The sequence below is a fragment of the Bombus pyrosoma genome, linkage group LG14 (assembly GCF_014825855.1).
Source record: "Bombus pyrosoma isolate SC7728 linkage group LG14, ASM1482585v1, whole genome shotgun sequence".
Taxonomy (NCBI): domain Eukaryota; kingdom Metazoa; phylum Arthropoda; class Insecta; order Hymenoptera; family Apidae; genus Bombus; species Bombus pyrosoma.
In genome coordinates, this window is record NC_057783.1 from 7637017 (window position 1) to 7650001 (window position 12985).

At 28.2% G+C, this 12985-nt stretch overlaps 2 protein-coding genes across 14 annotated transcripts; one reads left to right on the forward strand and one right to left on the reverse strand.

Moving 5' to 3' along the window:
- Positions 1-515: 515 nt before the first annotated feature.
- LOC122575058 (KAT8 regulatory NSL complex subunit 2) lies at positions 516-3904 on the forward strand. 4 transcript variants are annotated; one of them, XM_043743461.1, is made up of 8 exons: positions 516-649; positions 1161-1412; positions 1503-1684; positions 1805-1973; positions 2167-2482; positions 2572-2694; positions 2778-2918; positions 2998-3904. In XM_043743461.1, the coding sequence occupies exons 2-8, from the start codon at positions 1168-1170 to the stop codon at positions 3244-3246; spliced, it is 1425 nt and encodes a 474-aa protein (XP_043599396.1). In that variant the 5' UTR covers positions 516-649; positions 1161-1167; the 3' UTR covers positions 3247-3904. The 4 variants fall into 4 exon arrangements, with proteins under 4 accessions (XP_043599396.1, XP_043599395.1, XP_043599397.1 ...); XM_043743460.1 differs by having other exon boundaries at positions 530-662; XM_043743462.1 differs by having other exon boundaries at positions 530-662; positions 2182-2482.
- A 1645-nt stretch (positions 3905-5549) lies between these two features.
- On the reverse strand, positions 5550-12052 carry LOC122575057 (zinc transporter foi-like). 10 transcript variants are annotated; one of them, XM_043743458.1, is made up of 12 exons: positions 11700-12052; positions 10134-10187; positions 9328-10049; positions 8419-8483; positions 8068-8305; positions 7817-7986; positions 7540-7728; positions 7305-7431; positions 6931-7200; positions 6683-6859; positions 6403-6590; positions 5550-6337 (listed from the first exon to the last, which is right to left on the reverse strand). In XM_043743458.1, the coding sequence occupies exons 3-12, from the start codon at positions 10037-10039 to the stop codon at positions 6191-6193; spliced, it is 2283 nt and encodes a 760-aa protein (XP_043599393.1). In that variant the 5' UTR covers positions 10040-10049; positions 10134-10187; positions 11700-12052; the 3' UTR covers positions 5550-6190. The 10 variants fall into 10 exon arrangements, with proteins under 10 accessions (XP_043599393.1, XP_043599390.1, XP_043599384.1 ...); XM_043743455.1 differs by having other exon boundaries at positions 10134-10253; positions 11700-12051; XM_043743449.1 differs by having other exon boundaries at positions 10134-11475; positions 11700-12051.
- Positions 12053-12985: the final 933 nt, after the last annotated feature.

A 12985-nucleotide genomic window follows, 5' to 3' on the forward strand; every position in this document is an offset into this window, starting at 1 on the left:
TATCTTATCTTGCTTGAGGTACTAAGGTTATTTAACCTTGTCATAACATTTATGCACTTACAAAATTTATCACATTTCATTAAAAATAAAAATTGCAAAACATTACTCTTGTCGATGTGTTGCACAACAAGTTGTAATATCTTCTGGACACCGACGAATGTAATAAATGTATTGAATTAATTGAAACTAAATATCAATTCTGTATAGCAAACACGTTGTATTGGTTAACTGTAAACACACGCGTGTATCGTAAATTCAACTTGACTAATATTTTATGACCAACGTCATAACCTACCTGAACTTTTTCTCAGTCTACGATAGGTATGAATCACGTAGTTTATCAATTAGAAGTTTTAGAGCTTTAAACTCCCGGAAGTGACGCAGTGGTCGTTGAGCTAGTAGTATGTGTTCGCAGCCAATGTTACCCCTGTAGTAGCGTCCCGTTATCTTGGTCCTATTCAAGGATCCAGTGTGTTGTCTTTCGAGTTATTTATCATTTATTTGTATATAACTTCAGACTTGCTGCACAATCGCCAATAATTTACATTTCACGATATCTTTTTTTCATTCTCTTGATATATTCAGAAATACGCTGACGGTGACAAGCGTGATTCAATTGGCACTGTCTTTCCTTCACGGAAGAATTGATGTAAGAGATCACAGTAAGTTTCTAATAGAATAATGCTTCGCGGCTTTTTTAAGTCCCGCTCAGTTTCGTTTTATTCGAATTTTCACAAAAACCAATCACATGTCCGTCTCATTCTTTCGAAATCCGTACATACATCAATGAGACTTCATTCAACATCTCACGTATAAAATGGCTGCGACTACCACTTGTTACAAATACGTTTTATATTACAATTTTATTTTATAAAATGGATATAAATTCGAACATTTGTAATAAGTTATGTATACTATAATTTTTTATATTTAAAATATCGTTCGTTATCGAAATTATTTTCAATGAATGAAATTAATAAAATTGTTTTGTTTTCCGCTGTAAATTCTCGCGCCAAATTTGAAATTAGAATATGAGAAAATCACGCTATTTTGAATTTTATTTTCAGAAATAATTCATAAAATACAGTTATCTTGCGATTTTTTCTTATGCGTTATGAGGAGCTTATAATAAAATTTTATAATTTTTATTTATTTCATAGGTAAGTTATGTTCCGTATCCCAAAAACAACAATGCCTGTGACTATTGTAGCCACAAAAAAGCCCAAACAAATGCAAACATGCTTATATTCGTCTTATGAATGCTCACAACCTTGTCTTGAAGGATATACTTATTGCGCCAAGCATATTCTTGAGGATCCAAATGCACCTTTCAAGCAATGTGGCTTTGTATATAATAGTAATGGCAGAAAATGTCAAAATCCTGCACCAAAATTGGATAGAAGAGATATTTTGTATGTATCAAATGTAAATTTAATGAATATTTTGTTTATTATGTATTTTAAATTACATATGAAAAATCTATCTTTAATATATAAATACAGATATTGTACTGAGCATGCTAGAAAAGCCCAAATAGCACGTATAAAATCTACAGCAAGACATTCTTTACCACAGACACCTGAAATGCTCTTACTTAATTTAAGTCATTATGTTAAGAAAACAGATTCAAGTACTGAAGATACCGAAGATGAAGAAGGAAAAATCAAAGCATTAGACCCTTTTAGTAAGTTTTGATCTAGTAGTTATATCTAGTAGCTAGTTGATCTAGTAGTCTGTTAATAAAGGAAAAATTAAAGCTGATTTTAAATTAAATGGGGAATATCATATTAAAATCATTTTTTAGCTGAAGTCGATGCATACAGAGTAAATGCAAGTGGAAGTGATATTTTGGATTATGCAAGTTCCTCTGATAGCGATATTGAACCTACAACAGTGACTGACACTTTAAGAGGAAGTTATCTTGATGATAGTGATAATGAAAGTTTATACAGTGCACAAGAAGATCCTTTAAAGTAAGAATATACTTATATATAATTACTTATAGTAATTTATTATTTTATTCTGTTCTGTAGAACATCAGCTAGTTTGCTTTGGCTTGAGCAAATCTTAAAGATGGGATTATATCAATTGTCTTTATCTTTACTTACTTTCCTTTCGTAGTTGCTTTTTGCAAAAATTAAACAGTAATTTCTATGGAATCATTAGTATTAATTTTTTAAGGCATGCTGGAATTTTTACTGCTGAGGAGGTGATCTACATTGCACGAGAAAAACTAATTAGACTGCAATCACTTTACATAGATCAGTATAGAAGACTGCAGTATATATTAAGAGAGAAAAGACGAAAGTATCTACATGCCCTTAAAAAGGAAAAGGAAACATTATGTAGTATACATGACCAACCAAAAGAAACTGCAAAAGAAAAGAAAATTTATGAAAAATTAAAAGCCTTAAATCGTTATCATAGACGAAGTGGAGCTGAAGCTATATTATATAGAAAATCTTTAGAACGTAGAGCACAGGTTAAATGCAATTTTATTATTTTGCATAATATGTAGTGTTAATATAATATACGATGATAATAAAAATTATGATTATGTATTCTTTATAGGCAACTGAAGGACCCGCACAAAAAATACCAAGTATATCAAAATGTATCTTTACAGAAGGTGGAGTAAAATGTGGGGAGAGAACTCTTCCTGCTGCAAAACATTGCCGCAAACATATCCTTAAAGTAAAATAATTTTATTTAATTACATAATTACAACCAACATAAAAAATGTATAAAATATTTAACAAATTTTATTATGTTAATAGGATCAGCATCAAGTTTTATTCAAAGCATGTGGAGCAATTCGAGCAGATATAGAGTGTCATGAACCAGTACCTGTAATTTTTGATACAAATTGCGTGTTTCATATGAACTTACCATCTGAATGTAAATTGGAAACTATGAAGGTAAATATTTAAACAGATATTTTCATTGATAAATGTGATATAACAATATTAATTTTATTTATTATTACACAATATTCAGTTTAAAGAATCAAAACCTGAAGCACAGGAAATATCAGCAATAGATAATCAATCTGTGGAAATTGATGTAGTAGGAGAAATTCAGGAAATTGATCCAGACGATGATATGGCAGGATTAATGAGAGAAATGAGTGATGCTGCACATATGAAACCAGTATTTAATGAAAGTTTAAATAGTGAAGCTAGCACAGATACAGCTTTTAGTTTATCGGCACAGATGAGTGATAGAGATGATCTTGTTTCTGTGTGACAAGCTCTTTTTCTATGACTTCAAATCATAAAATATTAATGTTTGTTGTTAGATAATTATGCAAATTTTATTTGTGAATTTTATTCAACTTAACTATATTCTTACCTGTATATTAAGTGCCTAAAATTAAAAGTGATATGAACTCGAAGATGAATATTGTGTGACAACAGAGGATATGTGTGTCATTCAGAATAATAGTGGTGTACCTCCAGTTTTATTAAAAACAAAACTATACCACATACATGTTCAAGATGATTTTGAAGCATTAATATAACAATGAAGTTTCTCCATGTGTACTACATTTACCATATTAAAGTATTGATATCATTTTGTTACTTGTATTTAATTGATCCAAGAACATTTTCTTAAAAAATCAATAATGGGAGTTACACTATTATTATTCTAAACTACTCATATGTATTAATATAATTTATATGTTCATGTATTTGTGTACATGTACAGTTACTATCATTTTCATTTGTAAATATTGTGACAGACACTGTCACCTTTTCATTATACAACTTTAAAAATAAAATGCAAATGTACCTTCTTAAATGATTATTTTATTTCCTCTATTATGATATTTTTCCAATAAATTATTATTTCAATATTATTTATTTTTTGATATTGTATTTTGTTTGGTACTAAAGTCAACTGAGGAGAATATAATGTTCACTACAAATAAAGGATTAAGTATAACATCTTAGAATAACTATTAATAAAGTAGTTATCAAAATGTATTACAGCAAATAAGAACAAATTTGCTTAAAAAAACAATGGGCTCAAAACAATGAAATATTTCTTTTTTAGCATAAAGCAACAAATTTACTATTTCCACGTAAAAGAAATTAAAATCTTCCATAGGATAGAGTAATATATGAACATTTTTCCAAAAACTAACGTTTATGCTTTCCATTTAAATTTTTACAAAAAGCGCAAATCATTTAGTTAAATACACTAGTATTAATATAAGATATAATGTAAGAAAGTATTTTGCTTACAAGAATATAACGCTTTTTTTCAATTTTTACATTTTCTGTAAAAAAATACATAGTTATTGACCATGGTATTAATCATTAACATACAAACAAAATAAATGTAACTTACAATAAGTAGATGAGGTTTTACCAGAATTTGGTTGTTTAAATAGTAAATTTTTTAAGTAATAAAAAAGTGCACAATATATGTTTTGAAAATGAATGTTCTACTTCATTACAACAATAAATGCACTGTATAGAAATAATTGCAAACAAATTTTGTTTAAAACGCAGTTTTAGAAAATTGAAGATATTTCAGTTTTTTTTACAATCGTAAATAATGGTTGTATTTTCTTATATAAGTACAGCTAAAAATATTTAGCTCGGAAATTTTAATTGTGTATTATCTTAAGACATGCAGATATGTACATATAATTGTAATTACCAATTCAACAATTGATAATTACTGTGGCAGTATGAGTATTTAAAATTTTTAATATACCCAATTGTGAATAGTGATTTACCACCTCAGTTTATCTGTATCCATACTTGATGAATTTACTTTGTGCACAAGTGTATCTATAGTTACATAAAACTAGAATATGTACTCTGTGACATTATCAGTAATCATCTTATTTGGTAGTTAGTTACTGAAACATAAACTTATATATATGCACTTTCTTGATAGTATTGTATGATATTTAGAACTTTGTGCAAATGCAGAATAATTATAACAAAACAATTTGAAAGAAATAAGCATCAAAAATTCAAAAAATAAACATTTTCATACTAGTTTAAAATGCATTTATAATCAAGGTGTCTAATTTTCCATAATTTAATAATAAATGACTTGATAACACTGCTTTTTCTTTCTGATCTTATAATTCAACTAATATATATCTATTTCAGCTTAAAATTATCATAAAGCATATAGAGCACTTTGTTAACTTTTATAATAATACATTCATGATAGAATTACGTATAACATTGATTCAGTTACAAAGTATTTATCTGAAGCTGTATTTATCTAAATTATTATATCAAAATAAAGAATGCAATTATTAAATATATCACAATTAAACTTGGGTACTGATACAATGATAATTGTAAAACACATACATATCATGTAAATGCTACGTGTCTGATAACTAAGGAGATAATATAGATTTTAATTATAATTGTCACAACAGTCAATACATATTCATACTGACATGTATCTTACCCAAATATAGAATGAAAATGTTCATATTGTTTATAGAGAATCGGGTACATTAAACTAAAAATATTTTAACTAAAATAAATGTTAATGAAGTAATAGCTATTCAATTTTTGTACATAATTTTTCTTATATTAACTAGAACATTACATCTCTCATTTTTTACGATGTAAGCCAATCATCATTTACAATTAAGAGACTTAAAATAAAGATCTGCATGGCATTTTCACAAATTTATGTGATTTTAGTAATAAAATATCAAAAATTATCTGATAAAAATTGATTACAATTACCTATCTTTATAATAATTTATCAAATAAATTGCAAAATGTTCAACTTTTAGCTTGAATCCTCATTGTTTTTATTGTTTTCAAAGAACGCAATATCTCAAATATAATTTTTAATAAGCATACTTCAAATATTGTCGTTGCATTTGAATTACCTAACTTTCTTCAAGTTGTTTAGCTCATTTGTTCTTGTGCACCGAATACTCTTAATATTGTAAAACATTTATTCCATTATAGTACCTTCTTAAGTTTTTAATAACAAACTATGTTGCTATCAATAAGAAATCTTATGCTAAATGTGAGGAGGAGAAAAAGTAAATTGTTTATATTATAGTAACAGTAAATATTGTTTCGGTAAGAATGGGCAGTCAAAGCTTTATTGACTTAATTGTTGACTGTAAATATAGTTCTAGGAAGTACTGCAAGCTTACCATTGTTCAAAAACCTTGTCAGTCTTTGTAAATTTAATCACTGAATATATTTTTAAGATCGTGTTCATAGAGCGCTATAATTAACATTATTCCAAGGCCACACGATAGCCCTAACGCTTGTAAAATACATTGCCATTGAGAACTACGCTCCACAGAGTGACTTGAAGATAATTCTGGAATCTATATAAAACATTTGACGCTTAATTATAATTACGATTAATTAAATGAATTAAAATTGTACTCACCATATCTACTAATGCTATATATATAAACATTCCTGCAGCAGCTGCAAATATCCAACTACTTATAGCAGGAGTGCTCCCTAATAATACTCCAAATATCATACCAAACAAACAAAGTACGGAAGATAACACATTATAAAAAACAGCCTGTTTAGCACTCATACCAGCTTTTAACAAAACTGCAAAATCTCCTGTTATAAAAGAATAAAGGATAAAAATTCTGAATATTTTATAAGATTTAATAAGTTATTTATCTACTATAAGTTATGTTTGTATAATGTACCTATTTCATGAGGTAATTCGTGACAAAATACAGCTATTGCTGTGGAGAAGCCACCCGCTATATTTGCTGAAAAAGCAGCGCCTATAGCCATACCATCTGTGAAGTTATGCAAACCATCACCCATTACTACCATCCAAGCAACACTAGACATAGATTCAGGTGCAGAATGAACGTGGCCTAAACAAATTTTTAAATTATATCGTTTAACAAATATTATATCAGAGATAAGATAATATATTTAATAGTACCATGTGAATGAGTATGACCATGATGTTTCATTTCATGTTCGCGTATAATAACAGTATAACTTTCTGATTCATTTAAAGGTATATCTGCACCATCCGTATTTTTCTTAGTATTTACAATTGAATCCTCTAATCTCCAATCTTCGGTTGGTTTTTTCTCTACATCATTCGTCATAATTTTTGAAACTGAATTGCAGTTAGACGTCAATGGTTTTTCCTCCTCAATCACAGGAGGTCTCTCATGGTTATTATGTTGACGGTTATGATGATTATCTGAATAATAAATATCCTCTTTACCATAAATAACATTCTTTAAAACATAGAATTAAAAGCATTAAATATTTCATTAAAACCTTGACTAAATCATGGCATTATACCTTGATCCGTGCTAATTTCACCATAACAATATGGATACGACGAATATTTGTGTTTGCAAAGTTTCTCTCCAACAACATTGCTGTTTGGTCCATCAGTTTCTCTCATTACTCGAACACGTGATGGAAGCTAAAATTACAAACAGTTTTTATTTAAAAGTTTATGTATTCTATAAACATATTATAAAAATTTATATATTTTTATTTATGCTAATAATTTTTTAAACCTGATATTTACCTTATTGCGACGTTGTCGAAGTTTCCTCCATTCTGCTAACATCGTTAAAGCTTTCTCCGTAAAAAAGAATAATGCAAGACCCATCATTGCAACTAGCCCTTTCCACATATTCATATTGTGTTCCTCTTTAGAATCTAATTCAACATGGTCATTATGAATATGTTCGTGATTATGATGTGACATCATTGCCTAAGAGAAGAATAATTCTTTCTTATGTAGTAATATAATTTATTTTCTTTATGTTAAAAAATTATACTTATATTATATAACATCTTACATGTGGTAACAGATGAATAAGAGCATCACCACACAATGTTCCTACAGCAAGTGCAACTAAAAATTGCAATAATTGATGATAATAAATTTTACCCATGAAAGGTATAACAGCTACACCAAGTAAACCACAGAGACTGATTATTAGAATACTGATTGTTGAATAGGCCCACACTAAATAGGAGAGTCATGTATTTAGAATTTTATAATACTTAAAAATATCAAATTCTAATTGATATTATATTGATTATATACCTTGAACCATATTTCGAGTAACGTCTTCTCCGTGGTATTTATTAATTATTGGCTTATAATTCTCTGGTACACGAATACATCCATTTCTCTCTGAGCTTGATTCACCTGCTAGTTGGTAAACAAGAGCTGGACACACGCGTTCAAAAAGCCAACTTGGTAATGTTGAATTATTATTAGTGATCAAATTGTATGGCATATCTCTTGCAACAGTACTTAATAATTCTTTACTACTTAAGCACTGAAATAGCGAGATTGTCATTTATGAGAAATATTTAATTACTTAAGAAAAAAATTAATTTATTTGATTTCTGTATGATAGATTGTAATCTTAATTGTTACAATTTATCTCACCCGTTCCTTTTTAGCTCCATTTTCATATTCTGGTAGGCCATTATTTTGTAAATTCTTTGACTTGTCTACACAAAGAAAAAATTATATATTTATTCATACTACTGAAAAAAGACTTATACTGGGTAAGTTTTGCATAATATTATTTAATCTAAGAACACAAATAATTCATATAATAAATGTGTTTAAAAAAGATAAATTGGACAAATATTACAATACAATGTAATATAATACAAAATATAATAAAAATATTATAAAATATTTGTCTTCATAATAACAACATTTTTATAATAGGATATGACTGATAATAGAAAAATGTCAGTTATCTACATAGAGGATAACATTACACATGATATGATTATTTAACCACTGATATCTTGTACAGACAATAGAAGTATTATCAAATTTTGTTTATTCATTCATAACTACAAAATGAATGTTATAGATTCTTTTTAATATTTAACTATGTTTTTCCAACTTTATTTTATGCATTAAATACATTTATTTCATAAAATATCATGAATATATTTTAATATAATTGTAAATAAGCGTCCAATGAAATCAATAAATAAGTCTATGAATTAATGAATCAAGGTCAATTGAAAAGGAGTTTGAACTCTTAAGTTAAGCTAAATTATTATGATCAAGATGATTCTCATATTGAATAAAGATAAAATATTATCAGCTTATATATACATAAGAGCAGATGTAGCTTTATTTCTTATTATGATTGATAGGTTGGTAATTGGTAATTAAAAGTAGTATACCATGTATGTATAATATAAACTGATCTTCAAATAAATTCTTAAATATAAATTCTTTTTTAATTATTATTAAATTAATTCAAGTACTTCAATTCATTAAAGAGATATGTTTCTAATAATGATTTAATCAATAAATTAAAAAACTTACCCAGTGGATTTTCATTTTGACTAGTAACAGTATTATGATTTTCTAAGCTTGATATATCTGTTAATAATCTCAATAGTCCTAACTTTTTTAACAATTTTTCAAAGCCTTCCATTGTTATGCTTGTACCATCTCCATAAGCTTCAAAAATCTTTTCAATGAAATATTTTTCATCTATAATATCTACATTTCTTTTTGTCCTAATCCTGTTAAGAGGATTTTGATCTCCGTTAAATTGTGCTGCATTTAATTCATCATTGTGCATAATTTCAATTTGGCCCAGCCTTTCTAATATTTCTATATCTTCTAAGCTTTTTGGATCTTCCCCTATTATTGGGATTTCAACATTTTCGTTAACTTTTACAATTTCTGTGTTTTTGTTTTTAGTATAGATTTCATTTGTGGCAATTGGTACCAATAATATAGTTTTGCTTCTGCTATTGTCATCTAACACATTCGAAAATTCAACAGCACCATTGTTATAAGCACCTAGATTATTTAAATTTAATTTTCTCACATCCCTCTGCTGTGTTTCTTTGGATTTTATTAATAACCAAGATGGTTGTAATTGTTCATTAGGTCCTAACTGCTTTTCAGAGTTAACAAAATTATGAGTTGTTTGTCCCGCTGTTGAGAATTCAGTATGTGCTGAACATGGAGTGTGTGCAGCACATAAAACACAAACTACACAAACTGTGACAAAATGATGTGACATGTTGTATATTCTGTAAAATGAAATAAAATATTTTGATTTAAATATAGTTAATTTATATGTATATGTACATATGTGAAATCTTACATTTACCAACCTTTATTACCAAATAATGTTAAAGTATATTCAAAATATTATACAGCATTATGGTCTATTCAAAAAATCATTACATCAGAGTATAGGCAATAAGATATTACATCAAATAGGAAGTAGCTATCTATGCAACAATCACAGTGATAATGAATCCAATTACAGCTAACAATGTTACTGATTATATATATCATATATTTGTTTAAAGAAGAAAATCATACATTACATTTATAAATTCAGAATATATTATAAAATGTAACTTGTTGATTAGTTAAGTTAATAGATTTTATTATGAAGAATAAATGACAGCATTGTGAATAACAATAAAAATAATTATTTAATATTTAATTTTTCTATATGCAAATGATAAATATAATTTACAATTTTTTATAGTACTAATATTTAATAAAACAAATTCATCATTGCCTTATGAAATCATAGATATAAATTACATATTTTTTACTCTAAAATGTAATTTGCAAATGTTACAATAATAATTGAGTGCTTTTTCAATGTTCCTGGCATTAGAACTTCCAAAAGTGAATACTACAAATATATTATTATTTCTATTTATGAAAAATACAGATTAAATTTTGCTCAGCACATTATTCTGTATATTACAGATATCAATACTGTAGATAAGATTGACAAAATGAATATGCTCTACAATAATAGCAATTGATCTAAGCTTAAGTAGTGATTAATTTCATTCTAAAGAATGAATATATTTTCATAACAATAGATATAACAAAGACTAAAATTAAGCTTTAATATCATCCCCTCAATGAAATTTTAATAATTATTACAATATATCAAATAAAAAACGAGTATTTTACTTAATTATCGTTATATATCTACTTTTTTACTACACATGAAAATTACAAATATATAATTATAATTTTTATCACATAAATTAAAATTATAAATAAAAAAGAAAAAGATTTTAATCGCGCACAAAACACATAATTTAGCTATCTTGTCAATTGATTCTATCGACGGCGGTATGTAATGAATGACAAATTCAAAGCACACAATTTTCATTTATAAATCGTGTATTAATCCATCGTAAATTACACACTTTCATTTAAATGTTAAGTAAAAAAATTACGAATGCACAACAACAACTCGATAACTCCCACTCGATATGGAAATGTTAACCAACCAATACAAATATAACTAATCGCAGTTTGTAGAGTAGAAAAACACATAATACAGTAAAAGATGAAAAAGCGCGCATTTTATGAGACAAAACTACGTGAACGAGTCAGGATGCATGCGCGACGTATCGTATCCGAAATAGTCAAGGTGTTCGATGTTGCGGTCGCTCCTTCAAAAAACCGTATTTTTAGCTGTCAAAAAGAGAAGGAGATTCATGGTTATCGCCCTCCTTACCCTACCCCGCATTCTGTCCATGACAGAATTTAGAATTTAGGTTAGAAAGGCGGTCTCCCGCTTTAATACAAAAAAAGAAGTGTCAAGTTTTGGCTCGAGATCCGACTGTTTTTTGTCAGTATACGATATTAGATGAACGGTCGCCGGATTACACTATAATAGCACACTGTCATCTAATTACCTTTATTCAATCAGTGAAACAAAATTCCCGCTAGGAAGTGGCATATGCTAATTGATCGAGACGCGCTCACCAGCTTGCGGAAAGCTCGCGAAGTCCCACGTTAACGTAAGAAGAATCTTCTACTTCTACTCTTGTCTCTGTCCCCTTCCTTCCCTCCTCGACCAACCGCCGATCCAACTCCGCCGCGTGCAACAAGTATACTCTGAACATAGTAGATTCGCGAACTTCGAGCCAGGACCGACAAACTTCGAAAAATTCTTCGATATTACGCGATCATTGGTTCAAGGTGGTACTGTCACGACTCCGTACGTTCAACTGGTTTCAAATTTCAACGAGTCATATTGCCAGCACTGTTCCTATGCGGCGCTACCTTCCAAGCTATTGTAATGAAAATTCTTGATCAAGGACTTGTCTTATTTCAGATTCAACTTATTTTCTCCTCGCAGCATACATTGAAAACTAACATTATTTGCAGGATTGTTTTATTTTAATATGTTTATTTAAAAATAAGTTTAAATGACAATAAATGAAATATTTTTCCTTCAATTAAACTTGATATAAGATTATTCATTTCTGTAGTTCATTAATAAAATTATAGAAATGTACTAATTGTAAATTATTAACAAAACATGAATATCTAGCTGATTTTCATTGTTGAAATGATATATTAGACGATATTAATACATAAAGTTATTTATTTCTTCATTCATATTATGTAGGAATTTAACCCATTTGCATCATGGCTCTTACGACTCTACTTAAGAGGACTGGTCCCTATCACCGCGTGCGGTCGATCGTAGGTGCAGTAAATGACATCCGAATTCTTCATGGAGTTTATCAAAAATTTACTGTTCAAAGATTGGTAGACAATGTTACTTCGCAAACATCGCATTTTACATTCTTTATAACAGAGGAAAAAAGAAAAAATTGTTTATTTAAAAAAAATTAGAAATTAAATCATGTTATTTCTCGTGGAATTCTTTAAAATGGTCAATACAATAAACTGATATAGGTGAGATGCTCACAAACGGGTCAAACGTGAACTCTCACATATGAAGAATACTTAGCAACTGAAATAATAAGCAGTCGCAGCGCGCGTAGTAATCTGTGTTTGGTGATAGAAGACAGTCGCAGCGCGCGGATTAATCTGCGCTTGGATGCAAATGGGTTAATAATTTCCCCACTAATTCTGTATTTTCCTATTAATATCTTACAATTTTCAGCCGATAATATTGTTCTTTTAAATACTAAGCTTATATTATTCAAAGAAGTAGGAACTTAAATAA

Excerpts from the sequence above, each read along its gene's own strand:
- LOC122575058 (XM_043743461.1), top strand. The coding sequence starts at position 1,168 with ATGTTCCGTATCCCAAAAACAACAATGCCTGTGACTATTGTAGCCACA. Across the intron at positions 2,483-2,571 it reads CTTTAGAACGTAGAGCACAG|GCAACTGAAGGACCCGCACA; the intron begins GTTAAATGCAAT and ends TATTCTTTATAG. Across the intron at positions 2,695-2,777 it reads GCCGCAAACATATCCTTAAA|GATCAGCATCAAGTTTTATT; the intron begins GTAAAATAATTT and ends TTATGTTAATAG.
- LOC122575057 (XM_043743458.1), bottom strand. The coding sequence starts at position 10,039 with ATGTCACATCATTTTGTCACAGTTTGTGTAGTTTGTGTTTTATGTGCT. Across the intron at positions 7,987-8,067 it reads TACTCGAAATATGGTTCAAG|TGTGGGCCTATTCAACAATC; the intron begins GTATATAATCAA and ends TCTCCTATTTAG. Across the intron at positions 7,201-7,304 it reads TGAAATTAGCACGGATCAAG|ATAATCATCATAACCGTCAA; the intron begins GTATAATGCCAT and ends TTTATTATTCAG.